Source organism: Haliaeetus leucocephalus, unplaced genomic scaffold (assembly GCF_000737465.1).
Source record: "Haliaeetus leucocephalus isolate CR32 unplaced genomic scaffold, Haliaeetus_leucocephalus-4.0 Scaffold450, whole genome shotgun sequence".
NCBI classification, from domain to species: domain Eukaryota; kingdom Metazoa; phylum Chordata; class Aves; order Accipitriformes; family Accipitridae; genus Haliaeetus; species Haliaeetus leucocephalus.
This window is the reverse complement of record NW_010972886.1, coordinates 19,392,632-19,416,553: the sequence shown is the minus strand read 5'-3', so window position 1 is coordinate 19,416,553 and position 23,922 is coordinate 19,392,632. Positions and strand designations below refer to the sequence as shown.

Genomic DNA, 23,922 nt, shown 5'->3' with positions numbered 1-23,922 from the left:
TAAATGAAAAAACAAAAACCAAAAAACAAACCAACAAACGCTTTTTAGTCAGCAGAGGTAATTAAAGTTGGAACGCTTTTGTATCTGTTTGTGCCTGTCTCATTTTTATGATTTTTTCAAAGAACACACAAGTATTTTGTTGAATAACTGTTTTTCTTTTTGGCTGAGGGAGCAAGAATAGAAAAAGATAGCAGCTTAAACCCCCATCCTCTAAAATGAGAGAAATCTGCAGAGGGAAAGGATAAGAATAATTCAATAGTGTTGGATTACTGAGGATTTCCTGGGCTGACTCTCATACCCAGCCTAATTAAAATACAGCATGTAATGTACCAGTTTAGCAACAAAGGACCGTATTCTCATCTTTTGTTCCTAATCTGCACATCCCCTAAATGAGTTCAGGGATGTCCATTCTGCCTACCAGGCTGCATTTTCCATGTTTAAGATATACAGGGCTATCTATGATACATATAGGGAGTTTAGGGCTCTGCTTCTGAAAACAGCAAAAGAAGTCAATTGGACGATTTTCATGCATAAAATGTAGCACCTGCAAGACTATTTGTGATATGGGAGACTAAGCCAGGGCATACTTCAAGAAACCCACAACCCATCTGAATCTAGGGGAAGCATCCCTAGAGACAGTATCAGAAAACATAAAAACATTTAGTTCAGATAAATGGATCATAGTTAATAAAACACCAATAATGTGTGTCATTAGCAGCTACATATTCAGTTCACGTAATGGTCTTGATTTGCTTCTTATACTGTGTTAATTACTAAAAACAATCTTAATTTTAATAAAAAGCGTACTTACTCATTGACCCTTTCTATTGTGCACACGTATACACAGCGATGACAGGATTACAATTAGGTGGTATTAAGAATAAGATCAGAGGGGAATTAATCTTAAATTTACCTGAAAAGTTTAAGCTAGGCAGGGTGAGTAGTATCAGTTGGCTTGCTGAGAAGGGGAAACACAGACCTGCATCAGCTCCACACATTTATTGCTCCGTGATTCGTTTTTTCTGTTTCAGAATAGAAATTCCCCTTTTACATGAAGAAAAACGCCATCCATATTTCTTGAGCGGCAGACAGCTGATTTTGCAGGCACAGGACAGGTGAATCTAAGCTTGGAGGAGGTCTAACTGCCTGCGGCACGGGGGGACAGGCTGCGCGCTGGAGAACGCAGAGCTGCCGCCGTTCACAGCCTGAGACCATCCTGCTTGCCCCCGGCTGTGCCCACGCCGACAGGGGAACTGGCGGCTCCAGAATAGTTTTTCATCCCCTTTCTAATCATTAACAGGGATGAATAGATGGCTGCGAACTTAGTCAAATTGCACCCGAGCTGGTTCTTCATTTATTTCCGGACGCTGCCGGTACATTTGTAGTACCCCGCCAATCTAAAGCACGATAAACACGGAGCTAGGCAAGGCTGAGGCAGCTGCTGGTGGTCCGCAGGCAGCTCCGCAGCAGGCCCCTGCTCGTGGGACGGGGACTCGCCCGAGCGGCGGCTGGCAACAGCGGCCGAGTTGCAAGGCTTACGCTCACCCTCCTTGCTGATTGCCAGGACGGCATCTGATGGAAAATACATCCTAATGGCAATAACTGACACAGCTCTTGGTAATGGTCGACTAACTAGGCAAGTAAATCAGTAGGTAATGTGAGGAGACTCTCTGAAGCAGAGATTTTGATGCCAGAAGTCATGACCGGCCTCCAGGTTCTTTGTGAGTGTGAAATAAATTCTGATGTTCGGAAGTCTGAAAATCGGGACCTGACTGTGGCAGGTTTTACTCTTAAAAAAAAATAAAATCATGAAATCACAAAAACGCATTCAGGAACTAATGATTTAACACTGTTCTGAAAAACTTAAGTAGCTGTTATGAAATATTTTAAATATTTTAGGCATACAAAATATATCACAGACTTTAGAAAGTATGACTACGGTATTATCAAATGAATCTCTCCTTGCTTGTCGAACTGAATTTGTATATAATAAGATCACTGTGTGCTCTAAGAAGAACATGAAAACAAAATACAATTATGCGTAGAGCAAAACATTTAAAAAATACCAATATATCTACATTTTTATTTGCCGATACATCAACAGATAAGTGATTCAAAGTGCTAACAACACTGGGCATGAAATCTACATTTCTATTGAAACTGATAATTTTTTTTGTCTCAGACTTTTGGCAGAGTGTATAAAAGAATTTAATTCACAGCTGTTCTACTTTTTAATGTAGAAAACATTAATCAAAGCTTTAAGTTATAAGCTTTTCTAATGTTGTTTAGTATTCCAGTTCAACAAAGATCAATAGAGGCCATCCCTGTGTTTCTTGACGCCTCTCCAGGAAGCAGAGGCGCGATTATGTAAATAGCACCGGTTCCCCTTTACTTCTGCCAGCTTGCTTATCTCCAAAGCCTTCTGCCTGCTGCTACTGGCGACCAATGCAAGGACATGCATATACCTCTTATCTCCTAACAAAGCTCTGAAAGCTCGAGGATTGGAGCCAGTAACGTTAAACAATGATGCACGGCTGATTTTATTTGTAAGTGATTTATTTTAGTAAATTTAATTTCTTCCTTCAATTTTTCAGTTTAGATGGAAGATACTTGCTAACAAGTCAGGCTAAAGAGAAATAGAGCAGATGTCCTGCAACATTTATACATGTTTGAAATAATCTATTAAACAATCTGAAAGAGTAGCAGGGAATAATCAGAAAGTGCCAGCTTCACCCCGTGAGTGTAAAAAAAGGGATTAAGGAATCTTTGTTGAAGAGTCCAACACACGGTGACCATATACTTTTTTGGAAGCTGGAAAAACAAATCTTGAGGGTACTAGAAATCCGCATCTCAGAGTCAAAGCTTCCTTTCAGGAGACATTTATTTAAACTCAATTAAAACAGCAAAGTAGCACTTCATATCCTCCTGACTGCATGCTAACTTAAGATCTCAATAAGGCACATAAGGAATAAATTCACAGAGTTCAGTATTACATTTTCATCTTTCAGTAGGGCTGATAAATGATGATCAGCATTAACGTGTGTGTATATACGTGTACATGCGCATGCATGTACGTATATCCATACACGTATTTAAAAAAACTCAAAGAGGTTCCAGGCCAGGTGTTGGAAGGAAGCCTGAAATTTGCTCATCTATATTTAAGGGAAATGTTAGCATACTGCACGCTGCTATGATTTTCTAACAGAACACTGTTCTTACATTTCTTTTGCGTTAATCCCTGACCCTGGTATCTCAGCAGCATAATCCCCATTTAGCATTAGTAGCAACGGCTTCTACTGTGAGGAACTATTTTTCGATAAGTAAGCACCGATTCAGGCATAGCTTTTGAACAACATATTCCCAGCTCAGCAAGAAACCCACACTCCTGAATGAACCAGAGCACATTACTGAGAGAAAGTTCATTAACCTTGCTAGATTCGGGGGTTAACAGGATAGCTGAAGAAAGGAGCAGAGTGAATAGCTCTGATGCAAAACAAATTAAAATGAATGTCATCATTCCTTTTGATATTCATTAGTTGATTCAGGGGAAGAATGGTCTTCTTAAATTTGCAAGCATTTATCTACAAAAAACAGGTGTACATCTGCTGCTCAAGTGCTTCTTAGTGCTAAAGAGAAGAATAACGTGCAGAGACTCACCAGTTCCACCGAGGGAGTAGCTGGGAGAGGGAGAAAAGACCTGAGCGGCAAAATCCTCAAATGTCATTACTTCTTTATGGTTCTGGATTATTGCTTCAAGATACAGAGCTCTTTCCTCATAACTGCAACGACCAGGTTAAGGAAATGTGTGCACAGAATTAAATGCTGTTACACAACGTCCACGAACACTGGCACTTCAGATCCCCAGCAACACCAACCAGGCTGTACACGGGCATGGAAAAGAGGGGACCAAAATTGGCCAATGCTGCTCAACAGTTCTGAACACAAGCAACTAGGAGCGAACACACTTAATGGCTTGAAATTAAGGGTAATACCTTTTAGCTTCATGAATGAAAAGCAGTGACTCAGTAGATCCAACAGATTGCTAACATTATCAAGGGCAGAAACAAACCCCCCAGACTGCAGGCTTTTTTAAACCAAAACCCAACTTTAACAGAGAAGCTGTGGCATCACAGAAAGTTCCTGGTACACAATATTCCTATTACAATGACCCTGTCAGACTAGAAAAATGATTAGATTGGAGAAACAAGCTACAGGACAGAGAAGAAAAAAACCCACACATTTATTTGATCACTGTACTTCTTAAAAGGAGTTAACTGTAATAAACACCATTCCTGAAAGCGTGAAGTTTGTACTTAAGGCAGGTGCTAGAAGGTGGAATCTGATGTGTCCTAAATAAATGATGCACATTGGAAAAATTCACCCCACAACTTGCATGCATTATAGTCTGCATAATGCAGACAACAAAGCAATCTAAAATCAAGACTATTGCCTTTTAATTAAAACTCGGCAACCTGGAACACACAGCATTCAAATGTGTAATCAAAAACCAGTCACCAATAAAACTTACAAGCGTAACAAGCTGAAGCAACTTTCCAGCTGTCTTAATAGGACCCCTGCTTGCAGCAGCTTTTCACAGCGGAGAAAGCAAATCTTTTCCTTTTGTGTGCAGCTTCTGTTTTCTCAGAAGGTGAATCATACACTTCCAATAACAGGATAACGTCTGAAACAAATCTACAATGGGCCGAAGAACCTCACGTATGACTTTATGAATTAACGCTCGCAGGAGCCAGTATGACATCTCATTCTCCGTTTCCTCATTTAAAACAAAAGTTTTCAGATTCTCATTGTGTTTCTCTAAGGGGGAAATGTAGTCTAACTCTGCAAGACTGTTATGTGGGAGCAAAGGCCAATTTAAATTCAGAAATTAGGAGCAGCGAGAATAACACCGGTGACAACATAATGCAGGTGAAGGTATTTAAAATTGAAAAGCATTACTAATTAATATCGAAGTGCCATTTGTGACTTTCATGACATTAACAAAACCACTCTGAACCAGTATTTAAAAAAAAATAAAATCAGAGTAAAGCAGTACTTAAAAATAGGACACGATGGTCTCTAGTGCTCTACCTCAAGGGGAATAAGCAAAGTGCGTCTTAATTGTATGCAAGTTCCTGTAGGCATGGTGGCAAAAAAAGAAGAAAGAAAAAAAGAAAAAAAAAAAAGCATTTTGCTTTTAATGCTAGCAGAGGACGATTGATATGTGATAAATCTTCTTATAAACTTCCCGTGGAAGCCTGAAGAAAGAAAATCAATAGATAGCGTTTCAGAGTTTGCACCTGCTGACAGCGTTATTTGCTTAGTTTTTCTCTCTCTTTTCCCTAAGCCCAGGAGAACGCATTCCTGATAGCGCAAGCATTAGCCCGCCTGCGTTTGGGGCTGCCTCCCTATTATGGGCTGAACTCCTGATGACTCTTGTTAATGAATAGGCTGCCAAACTTCCTAGGAGAGGAGGCACACGCCTGGGCCCTATTCTAAAGGGACTGACGGATGCCATTCAGTTCTCATTATGAAGATGCTTATTCCACGGCGCGCTCGGCTGTTGCCAGGGCTGTGCGGAGCGCGCGGCCGGGCGAGCGCCGGCCCGGCGAACAGCGGGACGTGGGGGCTGCGTGGCCGTCTGGCGAACAGCCCCTCCGACACGGAGCTGGCACGTGCTGGCGCAGCGGGAGCAGGCCCAGGCGTGACAAATTACTGAAAGGGCTCGGCTAAACTTGCGGCTGACGACCACCTGAGCCTGCGGACCGGCCATCAGCGCTCGATTCATTGCGCAGCCTTTTAGGCTGCGGTCTGCTTGTGGGCCCGCTTTAAACAAGGCAGGGAGACTATAAAGGCTTTTCATGCTATGCCTAATAATATCCTGCTGTTTAATGAAAGACCTTGCACATCTAACACATAAGCATACAATGCGCAGAACAACTGCTAACACACCAGAAGTTTGTACCGATTTTGCTAAATATTGCACGGGAAAAGAGAGCGAGGAGATTTTGACGAGGTTAGATTTACATCTCGTAAAATCTTTATTTATGAGACAGAAGATGCCCCTAACCACACAAAAGACTGGAAAAAAACCACTCAGCCAAACAGCTGGGCAGCTACAGGAGAGGCATCTGAAAAAGAACACACTGAGCTGAGTTTAAGCCAAGGTCCAGCGAGCCGTGCAGATCGATCAGGAGCTCTAGAGGCACACGAGGAAGATCCCAATTCAGCGCCGCTCTTGCAGATTAAAAAGCGGAAAGCAGTAGGTGCAGATACCACCGACTCGGCAAGGAAGACTGCTGCGTACACCCGCTCCACTTCTCCACCACCCTTCTCAGCTCAGCACGCTTCTCCTGTCTCTCCCAGGCTCCCCTAAGCACGACTACCAGGAGCACCAGACAGCACGGTGGCTCCTGCCATACGGGCAGCAAGCGAGATGCTCGTGCTAATTTTCACTTACAGCCTAATCTAAAAAGCATTAAGTCACTGCAGGAAAATTAAACGAAACACTCTGCTATCTCTGTTTTAATACATACACGCATATGAGGGAAACCAGTTCGATTCATTAAAAAAAAAATAATAAAGTTTTACCAAAGTTTAGTGATTTTAATGGAGACATTAGGAGCATAAGCAAGCTGTAAAGAATCCTCTGAAAAATACCTCCAGCCTGTAAATATACGTCAAGAAAGCAGCATGACATCACGAATACCAGCTGATCTCTCACACAAAACCTTTGTTCTGTAACTTATTCAAGTTGCGCTTCTTGTATGCAAACAAAAACACCGCTTTGCTACTTAATTGTGTTTATGTCAGAATCTTCTGTAGGCATCACTACATTAGTCATCTGTCAGATACCCTGGAGTCCCAAGTAATGTATTTTGAGGATCTGAGAGAACAGAACATACCCAAAGAATAACAATATGAGATAGATGGGGGGTGCGGAGGAGAAGACTTAGCATTTCAAGACCGTTTTTACAGGAGCAGTCTGAAACAGTAATTTTCAATTGCAGACTCAAGAAGCTTCATATTTATCACCATGTAAGAACGCTTTCGTCCAGATAATCACTAGTGCGATACTTGATCTGTCAAAACTGCAGCCCTTGTAAATGTGCTGTGCCTTCATCCTTAAGAACCAGTGATGCGATTTTACTTACTTACACGTGTTAAAACATTAAGCTGAACCTTTTTAATATGAAATTTGTGTCATCTCTCTCCTGTGAGCTTTCAGCATAGTGTATCTGACAGAAAGATGCTCACGAACGCTAAGCCTCGTTGCATTATTTAGATCAAGCCAATATGCGCAGAGTGCCATATAAACTACCACTTTTAAAAAAATGCAACACATATATCAGCAAACTCCCACTGCCAGCTCATTGCTATGCTCTGGGTCAAGCAGGGCCAGGAGAAAGCTTGAAGTGCCTGGCTGGCTTTTCTACAGAAGCCTCAAGGCTAGATTGCTGAAGTGAAGCATGCAAATCATTGTCTGAAGACGGCCTGGCTGCAGAGAGGATGGGTTATGATCTTGAACCCTACCCCGGTGAAGAAGCTGGACAGCTGGCTTCCCTGATTAACTAAGCCCCCATTTATCTGAAGGTTTTGGGCGTCCCCTGAGATCTTCAGATAAATGGAGTTATACTAGACATTCAAAGGAGCTGATCAAAAGCAGCCTCTTTTAATATGTATGGCAATTTGACCCACCTCTTCAATGACTGCATTATTTTACATTTCACTTCTACCAAGGCAAAACTCCAGAGCAAAATGTTTTCAATGGGCACAAACATTTTTATTTATTTCATATATTAAATAAAATAGAGAGGCATGCCAAGGTGTGAGTTATTGACCGTGAATATATATAACTGTGGGAAAGCTGGAATTTAGTTCCAATTTGAATACAGCAATCAAATCTCAGTATTTGAATATTGTGAGCTTTTATAACTGTTTTATCAGTTTATCAATTATTTTAATAGTTCAGCCATACAATGTAAGCTGTTTGAAAAAAATATTAAAATGCTAATATTAACTATTTGCAAGAAACCATGTCATCTTACTGTAAGCAGTAGGATGATCTGTGAAGTTCTGTGCTGAGACACATGGACCTCCTTCCAGATGGAGAATCCAAAAGACAAAAGGTAGAATTTTTTGAAAATTCACCAGAGACTCAGGTATCAGCCAGTGCACATCTCTGACCTACAAGCATCACTTCCATCTTTAACCTCTACAACGTAGAGTTGGTTTCAGACACACGGTTTAAAATGTAAAGGTTTTGAAAAGCCTTCAAAGACCTCGTCATCTGGGTTCTGCAGGTGAACTGAGCCATCCTGGGGTCAAGATCCGTCCAACACTTCCTTCTCTGCACATACACACAACGTTAAACCATGAATAACTATGTATTTAGAAATGGGGAATATAGAAGACGATTATTCAAACAGATCCTGAAAATTTAGAAGTTTTGCTTATTAACCTTAACTCTGAGCTGACCTCAAGCAACAAAATCCGCCACCCATCACTGCTGATGGTAACGGTCAGCAATTCCTTCCCCACACTATTTTTAGAAAACAAAAACATTTTGGCAACATTCATCTACTCTCACCAATACATGGAAACAACTGTGTATTTTGCGGACACAGCACTCTTTTCACGCAAATAAAAGACAAAATTATTTGTGGGTCTATGAACAGGCAAAGAGAGAATTGACTGGCTACTCTCCACAGCTTGTTGTTTGTAGCGTGCCAACGCCAAGGGGCTCTAGTCCCAGGACTGGAACCCAATCGCTTGGGTCCATGGAGAGCACACACTGAAACAACTGTTCCTCTGGCTCCAGAGGGACTGCCAAGGAAGTTAATGCGGACTATTGGCATGAACCTATTGCAATTCCCATCTGTGATGTGAATCCCACCCTGAAAAGGGCTTTCAGGGCATCTGGCCAGTGGAGAATCTGGAAGTATAGAGGTAGACAGCTCCTTCCAGCCCATCAGACATCAAGGCTGTCTACATGTCCACATGCCAATTCCTTCTTCCACCCAACTAGGGAGATTTGAAGAAAATATCTGAACTTAGCCTTCAATGCAAGAAAACGTGTTTCCCAAATCTACGCTAGAGCTTTCCAGCCTCACCAGTGCTTATACAGGTGATCACACAGGTATTGTGTGGACAAGAGAACAAAAACCTGTTTTGCAAATAGCTGATTCCTTGGGCAGGCTTGACAGACTGTAAGGCAGAGGAAATATAGGGCTGTGGTGAACTTTTGTTTCACTGATTGCCCTTTCAAGATTTCAGTACTAAAGAACCGCTGACAAGTCATTCCTGGCCACTACATGTATTTCAGTATCCTCCTAATTTCTATCGAAAGAACCAAAGATGGTTCCACAAAAAGGTTTTGCTCCTGACACCATGATAGCCGTTTTGAAAACAAACAGGAACATAAATGTTTGGGACTTACCAAAACAGAATAAAGCAGCGACCATAAAATTGAGGTTACATAAATGTATCAGTAGATGACTTTTATGCACCTAATTGTCCTCCTTAAGCTCTGAATAGGACAGAGTAACTGTGCTTTTAAAATGTTGTGATAGGCTATTTCAGTGTGAAACTCAATATGCTTGATTAGGCTTGCCATCGTTTCTGGTCTAGTGACCATCACCACTGCATAAATTTAACTGAAAACTTTTGGGGGAATTTTAGTAACATATATCCTTCGTTGAACAGGTGCAATTAAACTATACCTGTCAAGAACTGCAGATTTATTGTGCTTTTTTTAAACTAAAGCATCTGAGATTAAAACTTTGAATTCAGAGTGACGCATGTCTTAAATTGGTCAATGTAACATGTAAGACACGTATTAGACAAGGCTGACTCTGTAACTGTCCAACTCAAACCGATGGTTTTGTGCAAGGGGAGTGAGATTGGCTCCCTTGCCCCATGGTCAGCCCCCAAGAAGGCCATCTGTCTGCAGTGCAGCCGGGGGAGGCAGGGCTTGATGCTCTCCCTCAGCGGAACGGGGCCAGCCAGTGCCAGGGCTGCTGTTCCTCCTCCTTATCCAGAATGGGCAGATGATCCTCTGCTGCCAAAACCAAGAGCTCATCCTCTCAGCAGCATAATTTTCCTCTGCTCTGCCACCCCTCAGTGCAGAATTGCATAGACAGGCAGCCCTCTTTTCCTACTGCGCTGGGGGGACTCAAGGGGGGGATTTCCAGTCACGGGGGATGGCTGGAGCCCAGAACACCCTGGTGTACAAGAGACATGACTCTCACTAAAACTGACAGGTACAGAGAGGTTTTCAAACGGATTTCTCGTTTGTGGAACGTCTGCCCAGTGCCTCAGCACTGTGTCTGGAGCTCTGCCACCTCCCTCCCCCCGAGCAGGGCCTGGGTCTTTGCACAGGATTACAAAAGAATCTCAGTCCTGACTGATGGAGATGGCGCTTCAGATACCGCCATAACACAGAATAAAAAATAACCTGTAATTGCTTCAAGTAACATGGCAGGCTGCGACAGCCTTTTCCAACATGCACTGTGCAATACGTTTGTTTCCTCACAGACGGTCGCCATTAATTGCTTTACAGAGGAAAGTGAAACAAAACAACAACAAAAACACACTTCACATGGCTTCAAACCACCTCCGTGGAAATCAAGTAACGTAACAGCAAAATCATACTGAAGGTGCCCCGAGGCAAAAAGCTCCAGCTCACGGTCTTCTGTGCAGAGCCCCGCTCTGGCGCTTGCTCTTGGCTCCCATTGCTTGTTAGGTAGCACGTTGCCCAAGGTGTGCAGCGAACCCCAGTCTGGCAGAAGCACTCGCCTGCCGCTCTGGGATATCAAGAATATGTGGCACATTAGTCATGCCAAGTGCTTCAGGGAAGAATTTTGCATTTATTATGAATAAGGCAGAAAACAAGCTTTCATCTTAATTTACTACTCCTCCTCCTTGCGGGAAGCCCCTGGGAGCAGATACATCGTACCATTACAGACCGATCATTTCGCAGTAGGAGTGAAGGAACAATGGGTTACTTTCCTGATAGAATACAATTCTGTACTTTAACAGCACTCATGTTTATCCCTGTCTGAAGCTTTTTTAATTCTAACATAGACTACTTGTGATGATCTCCTATGCATCTGATCTCGTTTATTAGCTTTGCTCTCATTGAGATTGTTCATAATACAGCAGAAATTAAACACTACAGTGGTGTGCAAACCAGTGGCAAAACTAACACACATGTGCCTAGAAAAATGGCATTGTACAGTCAGCCCTCTGCATATCCAAGGTCCATTTAGCAGCTGTACTCCATGCTTCACCATACTGATAAGGCTTTGACTAAAATATTTCAATTGATTGATATGATGACATAATTGCTGATTATCAGTTAGTGCAGCAGAAGCCCTAACTGGTAAATCATTCTGCAGGGGACACAAAGATTTAACCACCAAAAAGCTATTTCTGGAAGAGTTCTGTATTGCAAAAACTATCATGACTTCAGTTATACAAGTTTTTGGCCAGCAAATTAGTGGGGCATGATTCCCCCAATGCATATTTTCTCCAGAAGTATCCATATAGTTCCCTATCCAATCCCCAGAGATACCCTAAAGGGACAGAAGCTGCCCAGGTCCAGTTGAAAGTCACCTTCCCAGTGCCCCAGAGCAGAGAGATATAGAGGTCCTCTCTCCCAAGGACAGTGGGATGAGTTACCTTCTGGTCATCTCCTCCAGCAAAGTACTTATTCACCCAGAGAAATAACCTGGAGACTGCAAACTTAAAGATGGGTGGGAGAGGCCCAGAGTGCGGAGGGTCAGGAAGACCTGCTGGTCTCCCCATGGCAGCACAGGCTGCAGGAAGAGATGGACCTTCAGAAGAACCTCATTAAGAGCAGAGCCTGGCCACGTCTTGCCTTTGCCTTTGCCCTGAGCCGGAGCTTATGAAAGGGAGCTGCCATCATGCAGAGCCTTCACCATACAGGTCTGGAAGGAAAGCTGCCCAATGACTGTAGAAGACAAATCCCTAGGTCGTATTTTCAGAGAGATCATTATAACACCGTAGCTGTCCCATTTTATCAGGGTATGTACAGCTGCCAATGCCCATGTTCTGCAATTATCTGGCTTGTTCCACAAACGGGGTGATCATCAAGGGATAAATAACTGGAGGAAAGGTCACACGTTACTGAGCAATGCTTCCCCTGTGCTTTGTTGCAGTCTTAATTTTATTCAAACACTAACAAAATGCACCTATTTCAGTAATTCTGCTAATGAGCTATTACTTTTGGACATCTTAGAAAAAGGGCAAAGGTACAAAGGTTCAATTACTTGTCATTTACTTATGCCTTCCAGTTCCTTCAAATTGGCTGCTTGAACACACAGGGATAATATACTATCCTTGGTCTACTATTGTTAGCCACATACCAGCAATACTATCCCCTTTTACTTTTATTATCCTCTTTGTTACAGCATATGTGTGTTACAGGGAAGGGGAAGCTTCTTTTGAAAACCTGAGTATTTTTCCACTAAAACAGTATTCTAATAATTTTTTGTTTGTGAACAGCAGCAGGATTTTCAGAACCATTAAAAGTCACCCACACCACCCTTTGGGAGGGATGGTAGGACTCCTAACAGCTTTTATCAGGCAGATCTTGAGAACTTTTGAAAACCTCAACCCTGTAATAACAGCAATAAAGACTGACTAATACAAAGCCAGATGCAAGACTGTGAATCGATGTCCTTCCCCAACACGCAATCACTTCAGAGGTATCATTCAAGTGGTTGCAGAAACGACAGCTTATGAAGACAGATGCTGCACTGCATTAAAAGCCTCCCCACAACTCTGAGGAGAAAAAAAATCCAGGCCTGTTTGCATTGGGTGTTCAGCATTTGTAATTCTCATTCTTCAAGAAAAAAGTGACCTAGTGACTGAACCCTTAGGAGAAGAGACTGTGGAGGAGACGGCAGTGCTACTTTGGAACTACAAGCCCAAAAGCCACAAACCATTACTAGCAGGGTTTATATATATTGTGCATCTGCCTTCTGCTTAATGTGGGTGCTCTCTAGGAGCCTGCAGATTGCACTGTGCGGGTCAGGCTAAGGAGAAAATTGTTAACTCACTAATTTTTGCAGCACTTGTGGACCAAATATTTAATTAAAGTCAGACCTGGCGTGTGCTTATTTGAATGTGCAACATAAAGACATTGTCTACCGGTGTTTGTGATTAATTCACCACTTACAGATGGCCAAGCCACGTGGGTATTATTCAGCATATTCCAAGTGCAAGACCCTCACTGGTAGGTTGGATGACCTAATGGAAACTAAAGGACCAGAACATGCTAAGTGAGAAACAAATATGCTATATCCACACAAATAAATTAAATATGCTGAGGAATGCTCTGGCACTTCACATATTTTGTACGGAGCACCTTGCATCCATGCTATTAATATATTTTTTTTTAGTTTCCAAAGCAGGATAGCTATCTCCAAACATTTTACACTTAAGAGAGAAAACCATATAGATGGGGAGTATTATTACCTTCATTTTACAGAGGATGTAGGTACAGAGGGACTGATAAATGTATTTAGAAATTACACAGGATGATTTTGTGGTTAAGGAACTAGAGAATAACTCGGGTCTCAATTTTTGTTTTCCTTAACAGATTTCATGTCTCTCCTGTTTTAAGAATTTAAAAACATGTAAATACTATATTTTTAAAACAATTCCGCTGATATGTTTTAGAAACATAAAAGTGACTTTAATTATGATTTTTTTTTTAATGAATAGGAACCCTATAGCTTTAAAATCTTAAGCAGAACTTGTTTCATTTTTGCAAAGCTAGATTTTTTTTTTCTCTCTCTCTCTCATAAGATAAAGCATCCACTTTTGGTAGCAGTAGCAGACTGCAAAATATCCAAACCTTTGGTTAGTCTTGTACTTCAGCATTTTCAGCTTTGGGCCATATACATGTATTAACTGGGGAATCAAGTTTGGGGGAGAAGCAGAAAGAGTTTTTCCGGTAGCTTATTGTTTGCATTTGACAGCTGTTGGAAACTGCTTACATGCTGGAAATATTAATAGTCTCGATGGAGATAAGTGAGGCAGGCAAGCAGGCAGGAATTAGAAGAGCTGTTTATCACATGGCTCTCCTATACGGCTGCAACTTCCTCCGGACAAGTCAGATAATACGATTTGGTCCTAAGAACACACACAGCAGATAGTGGAATGTTTACTTGGAGCCGTAACCAGAAAATAAAGCCAGCAGCGTGGTTAAGTAAGTGAAAACCTTGCGCCTTCTTGTTAAACACCGGGCTGTTCCTGGAGCTTTATGCAGCAATTACTTTTTCAGTCTACACAGGAGGGAAGGAGAGAGTCTTTCCTCTTTCCTATGGACCTTGTTTCAGTGAGCCTCTGTACCTCACGCTTAGATTGCCATAATGTCCTATACGCATACCTTTACCCTCAGGGCACTCAAAAATCAAGCTGATAATAAGCAGACAGCTGCGTTCTGTAAGCGAGAACCCATGTTAGGACCACAGCTAGCCACTCGGCCAGGATCCGCACTGCCTCCCCGTGATGAAATTCCAGGTGGAGCTCAGAGGGATCCTGCAAACCTCCAACTCCAAATCCCGAGGTGGTGCGGCCTGGGCAGCCAGGGGACCTCCTTGCGGGGATGCTCTGCAGTGAGCGCAGCCTGCGCTGAGCACAGTCCGGGCTGCAATTCTCTCACCATAAATGCAAAGGAGCTGCTAGCGGGAGGATACTCAGCTAAGCTAGACCAGATCTTCCTAACTTTTACTCAGACTTTCAGGAAAGGTGCAGACTTACCTGCAAGGTCTGTGAGTTTATTTTATTAATGGTATCAGCTGATGACAAAATACTGTTGGTAGTCACTTACACCTTAAAGTTTTATAATAAAAAAAATGATAGCCCGCAACAGCATAAGAGAGGCTTATAAAAGTTTTTTAAAATGTGTTGTTATACTTTGGTCATTGCACATACGAAAATACACAGACACACAAATACATATACATACAGACTTCCAGGCACATGTATGTCTATTTAAACACATGCGCCTGTATATACTTCTCAGAATATTTTAACATTACTACATTTATTGCCATCACATTTTCCAAATGCAAGCGTATTCACCTTAAGTCAGAAATGACACCAAACTGGTACACTGCCTCTTAAAAATTCCAAATGTCACACAACAGCTCTGCTCCTCAGCCCACTCTGCTATATAGTACACCTTGAGAAAGTGTACAGGTCACTGCATTTCCTCAGAGTCCGTATTTTCAAGCTCCATCACAACAGTATCAGAGTGAATATACAGTTAAGAATCTCCCAGGATAACAGCACACTCAAAACCATTCAAAAACTGAATGTACCAGCAATAGCCTAAGTCATTCTCAGCTTTGAAAATTAAACAACCAGAGACAGGGGAAGAGGGAGATAATGACAGATTCATAATTCAAAATTCCTGAGAACTGCTCATCAGACTTACAATACAATTAAGTAACTTGCAAGATAATTTTGCTACAGTAAATCAGAAATCAAGTTTTGTCTCAACATTACATTTAAATGATAAGGGAAAGCAAGCAGAAATTACCAAAATACTTCCTGCACATTCGCTTCAGAAATCTGGACGCTTTAGAAGTTGTAAAAGGGATAATTACTGACAGCTTAAAGACAACAAGCAGCGCAAAAGCAGGAAAACACTTGCAAAATAGTTGACATAACTGAAGAGAGGAATCTGGTTCACCTAGCTACGCACCAATGCATCACTTGAGGTAGAGCACACCAACCCTTGCAGGCAGCTGGGCAGCAGAGGGGTCCCCGCAGGCAGGGGGTGCTGAGGACGGCTCCTGTGCTGTGCCACCCCACCCAAACTACACCCTGCTCCCCGCAGACCCCTCCCAGACCATGCAAAACGAGAGGATGTCTTCAAGCAATCGATGCAAAGCACCTTTCAAAAGCACAGAACCTTTCTCTGTAAACTGGCTGGCCTTTTCTCTAAAGAAGCGTCAATATTGCCTTACCTGGGAAACACTTGCACTACTGATGGCAGTTTTGTGAAACAGCAACATTCCTTGCAGCAAAACCAACGCACATCTGGGCGTGATTAATGTATAACACACTCTTGCTGCAACGCTCTTAAGTTGCTTAGTAATTTACTGGATAGCTAAACATGCAGCCCTGCAGAACGGCGAGATGAGATGATGATAAAATTACCTAGAAAATCTGTGTTAAACAGGGAAGAGTCCACACTTAGTTGTGTATTTGCATATATAACTTTCAGGGGCAGGGAGGATGGGCTGGCAATTGCAGACTCATAAATCACCTGAGATTATATTCATCTACAAATTTGCTGGTAAAAGTCCGTTTCAAGTTTCTGAGCAAGAAGCTACAAGTGTTATTTAAATGGTGCATATACATGAAGGACAAGTCAGGAGACCATTGTTATCTACAGGAACATGAACAAAAGGAAATGCCTTTCTTGATTTTAAATAAATTGAAACAAAAAATGTAATTCAGTTAGTTTTGAATCAATCTTTTTGCCCACAATGAGAGTAGCAAGCTGTGTGCTAAACCAACCTGCATCACACACACATCTTGTCGATGGGAGAATCTATGCCTTAAATGAAGGAGTAAAAAGTACCGTAAGCCTGATGAGAGGTAATGAATGAACTACTCCATTGCTTATAAGAATAGAATACACAGTGTATCACTCGCACAAATATATTTGCTTTCTTGAGATTCAACAGTGATGTTTCCAGGTCTTCAAAATAAAATGTTTTCCAAATGTAAATCCTTGGAAAGCTTAATTTCTCTGAAAATACAAGATTTTACAAACTATGAAGCAGTTATAAATGTTTACAAATATTTATTATTTATTTTTGAAAGAGGATATCCCATAAAGGATCTTAACACATAGTCTAGAAAAATATAAATTGAAATATGTTTAATCACATGATTCCCGCCCCTCCCGGAACGAGTGCAACAACACTGATTTTTAAGAGCACATACTGTCCCATGGCCAAAGGGCTTTGTGTGCGACTGAGACCGGCCGCACTGAGTTACTGATGAGCAGCACATGGACATATGGGATTCACGGAATTTACCACTACGGGATTTTGCCTCCCGTCACACACGTACAAAGGTCACCTTTGTGCCTCGGATGTAACCGATGGACTAGCAGTCTCTCCTTCAAATTCTCACTCTTTGGTTAAGGGAAAATCTTTTCAGATGAACTTATAATCACATTTTTTCACCTACTAAAGGTTAATAAACCATCACTGTCAGTTCGATAAGAGTATAAGGATCAGGCAGCTACAACCAGAACAAAATATAATTACACAAAATAATTTTGCCCCTTCTAGTTTATTACAGGTCTTTTCATTATTTCTGGGACTAGCACTAAATGGCTCAGTTTCAGGCCTATTATACTTGATAATTTACATTCATTACAATCAGGGATAGGTAACTGTGGGGCTTATTATCACATCCATTATGAGTGACACCATTTGCAAGATGCTCAACACTAAATGTACTTGTTGCTGCAGCGATAGAGGCTGGGAAATTGCTCTACATTTGAGGATAGGAAGGAAGAACAAATTAGAAAAAAGACCACCAGGAAAACAGAGGGGATGTCCCAGCTTTAAATTAAAAAAAAAAAAAAAAAAAAAAAAAGGTGTGGGGGGAAGGTTTAAAATTATCATCTGACACATTCATAACTGTTGTAGATATTTCAAAGCACAGCTGACCTGGGGACTGACCAAGGGATCTCCTGAGCACAGGGCTCTGAATAATAGACACAACACATCGAAAAACTTCTCGGGTCTGATTCTGTGAACCATGAGGCTACGAGAGCTTTGTGGGGGCTTAATTTCAAGCCAATACTTTCGCGCTGACCCCTTTTCGTTCTGTACAAGCCCCCCGTAATCCCCGCTCTACCTGAGCCCACCGGGGAGCCCCGGGAGCAGGGTCCCTGGCTGGCAGCCGTCCCGCTCCTCACCCCAGCCGCCCAGCGCAATCATGCTGTTTATTCCTCTGCGACAATCAGGCAGGCACAGCACAACACCTGGTACTCCGGTCCGGGGCCCTCCTTGGCAGCTGACTGTGAAATCTCCCTGCCAGGTGGTTGCACTTCAATTACATTAGCTAGGCATTGTAGGGTTAACAAGTATCCAGAGGAAATCTTTTATTCATATAACACAGTATGCCTTTTGTTGATCTTTGAATAATGTTGCTTAAAATCCATTAAATTAAAATACTCTTTCAAGCAGACAGCTTGCAACAGGTACAGCAGTACGTACCCACCACTGTCTGTTCACGCAGCTTTGTCACGGCCACACAGCCATTTCAGGAAAATTTGATCCCCAAAAGTAGATGATTAAGTCAGCATTTAAAATAACATTTTTTTTTTTCCCTGGAAGTGACCTCTCAGTAGGGTGAATGGATTCCCTTTTCATTGCATAGCTCAGCCAGTGTGCATGCTGTGATGCCTCTCCGTTTCCCCAAAGGAGTAAATTAAAATTCTGGTGCATGTTTATGAAATCTGCTTTTTTTACTTTATATAGTGGGGGTGGGGGGTGAGTGGGGAGGGGAGGAGGCAAAACTGAAAATGTGACTCCTTCACAAAAAGGCAAGTTAATGCAGTAGTTTCACTGCTGTTAACACCTTCTGAACGTTCTACTGTTTCTAAAAAAATTCCCCATAGGTTTTAAGTAACTCAAGTTGGCCACAGTCTCATAACACATTTAATTATGGGGCAAGAGGTGAGTTAATGACTGAGCTGTATGGCATACTACTTCAACAACCAAGTTCTAAATTTAAGCACAAGACAAATTATGGTAAAAATGGAGAGTACTAGGGAGGATGCCGAAGGGCTCTTTGACTGGCTACACAGCCCTAGTTGACAGCCACTGTTTCAATGCCTAGGACTAGTCAGTTTTAAACTAACTTTAAAAAAATGTGAGCATAAGACACAATCAGAAAACAGACTATTGTATACAGGTAATATAATGCACAGAGGAACAAGAACAGAAGTGCTGAAAACTGCCCCAAGGCAGTACAAGAGAAAAACTATTTCTGCATACAGGAAGAAATTAGATTATAAAAACAATGTGAGGGGCTTTGAAAAAACAGCAAGGTGGTCAGGAAAAACAGATGAAGTGCCACTGGAGTCCTTTCTAGATCAGGGCATTTAGTCTGTGTTTTCAAATTAAAAGCTATTAAAGTGTACTGGCTGGAGTTGGGCCGCGGAAGCTGCACATCACAGGGGAATGAGGGGGAATGACCCATACCCATGGCCAAGACCTCCCAGGTGCTCAGAAGATTGGGGTCGCACAAATACACTGGGGAAAGCATCAGTGAGAAATTCTGCTGCACAAGCAATGGGGCATTGGCAAAGGCTTTACACTCCTGCCCATCACCAAGGTGTCTGGGTTATGGAGTACGCACTTCCACCGCGATGAGATTATGGCCGATTCACAGAATGGCAGCACTTTGTTAAAATGGAAAATTAATCTGATTTGAGAAGGCAAACAAGTGAGCTAGTGCTGCCGTAGAGAAAGCTATGATGTGGAGTGGAAATCCTACACGGGAGTCATAAGTAACTTCTGCTCATGCTCCCAGCGAGTCAACACCAGGCAGGAGAGGTGGATGACAACTGGTGACAACTGTGCAGCTCTGGTCCCTTTCTCCAAGGCTATCAAAAAAAACACGTAAGAGCTCCCAGTGAAAGAGCAGAGCTGTTTTGCTCTGCACAGCCCTCTCCATCTGCCTTCTGCCAGATCTTTTTGACACATCTCATTCTCCAGACAGCACAGAAATGCTCCTTTGTGTACTGTGTTTAAGATGCCCCCAAATCACCTAATGAGCTGACCCTTCCCCGTCACATGCCCTGAAGCACCATCTCCAGCTTTATAGATTGGAAGGATGCTAACAAAACGTGTGTGCTGAGGAGCTAAATACCTGGTGCAGAAGCCTCTGTGGGATGCCCGGGAGTCAGGCTGTTCAACCGGTTTCAGGACATGCAAGGTGTCCAGGTTGCACAACCCTCATCACAGAAACAGACTGAGCAAAAACCCGGGAAGTTTTCTTCTTGTTGTTGGCTTCCACTGCAACCCATCATTTTCTCAGTGTTAACACTACTTCCTGAAGACAGCACCCTTTAAGCTAAATTTCTGAAGTTCTTTACCGTACTTCACTGCTGAGTCATTTCAGATACAAAAGGAGATCATGTGGATCCCAAAGAGAAAGGAGGAGAGCAGAAGATGAATTTTTAATGAAGCATCAAAGTTGGTGGAAGCAAACAGAGAAAGAGAATATATATGGACAGTGACCTAGGGAAGAAACTACACAGCAATAATGCTGCGTGCTGCTGCCATCGTACCTTAGTAGAAAACATTTCAAGTGCAGGCTTATGTAAGATGTTTCTTTATTCAAGTTTTCTTCCAATTTTTGTTAAGTCTTAAGTTTATCAATCAAATACCTGTCCAGCTATTGGCTTTCTGAATGAACATCTTTTAATTAAAATTTAATTTTTAATTAAAATAAGAAACGATATGAGAGTTTTGAACATGTCCTACTTTACAATTTGCAACTTCCTGTTTTTATAATTACAGCTTCCTGAAAGCCATAGTTTTCTACTGCTTGAGAAACACAATAGGAAAATTTTCTAAATTTTGAGCAGAAAGCTGTTCAGCATAGTAGATGACACTTTCCCACACTATCCATCACCAGAGACTGGTTTATGGTTATTTAAATTACTCCTTCAAAACTTGACCACCAAATTTCACCCAATTTTAAAAAGGAAGGTTTTTATCACTCATTTGTCAACTATTCTGTCTTCTACAGAACATAATCAACACTGAAATAACTCCTGCACAGCTACACACTAACACTTCCCATATTTATCTTCACGAGGAATTCAGTGAACTATTTCTTCACAGTCAATAGCAAAAAGAGAATTGGTGTCTCTGGCAAAAGTAAGAGTAGCTATAAACAGCCCTTCTCCATGCAAATTTGTTATTACGACTGTGTCATGACCTACATCAGTCCCCTGCTATGTGAGCTGTGAGTTGGTCCTGTGAGCAGCCTGCAAAATTTCATCCATTTGCTGGAAAATATCCACTGCAACATAAGATGAGGCCATCCAAATAATTTCACTTGCTAATTAACTTTGGAAATACATTACAGCCTTGTCTTCAAGAGTGATTTTAACAGACTACAGTGCTTATTCCACCGCCAAGCTTTCATTCTATTTTAAAACCAAATTATATGACTTGGTGTAAAAGCAGTAACACCAACACATGTAAGTGGATTATTTGAAATTAAGTATTTGGCTTTTTTGCAACATCTATTTTCAATAAATGCCTTGGCTTTGCCGTGGTATTTATCTGTGCAGGCACACTGTTATCTGATCCCAGTGTATAATGCCATTAATATTATTGCATATTTATATTATGCTACCTTGAGCAAGGTTGGGCTACCAGGGTATTAGAATCTGCCTATATGAAGCAGATACTGTTCTGCAGCTCAAAACAATGACCAGCACTTCTGAATGAAAAGAGAGAAAGTGAACATTAGCACATCAAAGGCCCCTTTCTGAAAGAAGAAAAATTGCATGATGCACACTTTAATCTTTCTGACAATCTATGCATGGATTGAACTCAATTCTATTTTTCACACAAATGTGAATGCTTGATACGAGGACATCTTTACCAACAGCAAAAAGAACAGAGAAAGACGTGCTAGTGCAGTCTTTGAACTTTTAAAATATGGATTAGCATGCAATAATATTTAACAACCGATAAAACGACATCCTTCTTATCTCTCTTAATAAACCCAAATAACGTAAACCACATTTTACAGGCAACATACAAAAAGCCTGTTATAAATATTTTAATCTTAAAATAAAAAAACAATTTAAGAAATTAGTAGTAAACAAAATACAGGCAATATTAAAATCTTCATGTTAATGTCTATTATTTAAAATCAGTTACCCATCATAGAATAGCCTTAAGTGTAATTCACTTTATTAGCACTTCTATTTAGCTAAGGGTGGAATGGGACCTGTGTTTATAGGTTTAAAAGAAAATATTGCTAAAATATACATACAACATATATTACACTAATCATGCTCATTCTGCTGTAGTAAGCGTAGAAACCTCTGCATGTAGATTGCAGAAGACTTGTGTCAATCAGCCCGGAGAAGCAAACACTTAGGAGCTACTCTGATCTAGACAGCTCTCTACTCAGCAAAGCGTATACAAAAGCACTTCCAGAAAACAAGAGCACATGCCAACAGCACGATACTACCAAATGCTGCAAGAACGCCTCAGCAATACAGCTCTCCATACCCTCTCCATCAAATCACTACTTCTTCCAGCGTAACACCGCAGATGGGATGACTTCGATTACCCCTTTTCCACTTACACAAAACTTACTTTTATTCTGTTCCTTTAATGAAGCAGCTAAAAGAAGAGTATGGGTAATCAGAACTCTTTAAGTGCGTTTCTGCAGCAGATACAAGTCTAGGAAGATGGTACAGCAGCTTTGGAGGATTGCTGCAAGATAAGTTACTCACAGTCACACATCCAGATGGACCTGCACCTGCCTGCGGAGGAACAAGAGGGAAAGGGAAAATGAGTGAAGAGCAAGACGTTTCTCCTCTCATTCCTTCGTCGGGATGCTCTGTTTGCTGCTAAAATTTCACCAAGATTGTTTGTAAATTTTTTTTTGCTGACAACGTGTTAAGCCATTAAGTCCAAATGCTTGCAGAGAGCAGGAAAGGGACTCCACAGAAATGACATCCCAGAGTTTTCTTCACGTAAACAAGAACTGCATCTCATAACTATCAGCTTGTAAAGGAATGGCATGATTTTATAAACAAGCCTTATTAAATGCACATATGGAATGAATTTGTTCCTAATTCATTTGGTTATAACTCAGTCACAGCCAGTGGAATGACATGTCGGAAGAACTTAAATAAGATCACAGTCTTTGACTTGCAGAACGCCACCAATGGAGGAAGCAGAGGTACCAAAGCTGAACCTCACACACCTGATACTTCACACAAACTGGTACATTCCCAAACAAAACACATGCACTTCCCCAAAAGCTTGGGAAAAACACGTTTTTCTTGCAGGTATGTCAGTGACCTGAAAGTTGAACTACTTCAGTTACAAAAAGGAGCAGCAGACCACATTCAGATTCACCTAAATATACTGTTAAAGTGGGGGGTCAGCGGTGAGAGGATGACTTAGCATATGCAAATACTGGAAAAGGAATTAAAAACAATCGGTTTTGAAAATCTCTCTTTTAGGGCAATGAAAACACTCAACATTCATTGTTAGAATTGGTCCAAAAGAGAACAGTGGCATGAGGAAAACCCATGAGAAAAGATTAACATGGCTGAGAACTGTCACAACAGAAAAGTTTGCCTGTGTCTTATCTTAGATACCCACGATGCTACAGAACAGCACGCTGAAGGTACAACAAAAACCAGGGGCTCTTTATACTCATTTCACAAATAGCATCTGATATTTAGAAGGCAGGCAATACAGTTCACTCTTCTGAACACAGCGGGTTCAAGCCCCATACCCAAGACTTTTCTTTTACTTCGTATTTTGCTTCTCCAGGATACAGCCTTACTCAAAGCACCAGCTAAAAAGCATACTGGGGGAGGAAAGAATGACTGCACCAGACAGATGGTCTGCCTTTGGATGCTGAAAAGGATTTTGAGGGAGTTGAGTAGTATGACTTAATTCTTGTCCTGAATATTTAAGGTAAACACAGATCAATCCAAATTAGGTAAAGCACAACTACAGTACTACAATACTGTGCTGTACATAAAAGGCAGCAACACATCATGAATGCAAAAATGCCCTACAAAAAAGTGTCCTTTTTCCTCTTTACTAACCTCTCTAGCTCCAAAGTCGGTCATGATAA

The 23,922-nt window shown here is 41.5% G+C and overlaps 1 protein-coding gene across 1 annotated transcript in view; it reads right to left on the bottom strand.

Moving 5' to 3' along the window:
• Positions 1 to 1,354: 1,354 nt before the first annotated feature.
• Positions 1,355 to 23,922, bottom strand: part of RALGAPA2 (Ral GTPase activating protein, alpha subunit 2 (catalytic)) — a 129,103-nt gene continuing 106,535 nt past the window's right edge. Inside the window, exons 39-40 of the mRNA XM_010575074.1 lie at positions 3,658 to 3,779; positions 1,355 to 1,632 (exon numbers count right to left, since the gene is read on the bottom strand). Of these exons, the coding sequence (XP_010573376.1) occupies positions 1,355 to 1,632; positions 3,658 to 3,779 (400 nt within the window). The remainder of the gene's footprint in view (positions 1,633 to 3,657; positions 3,780 to 23,922) is intronic.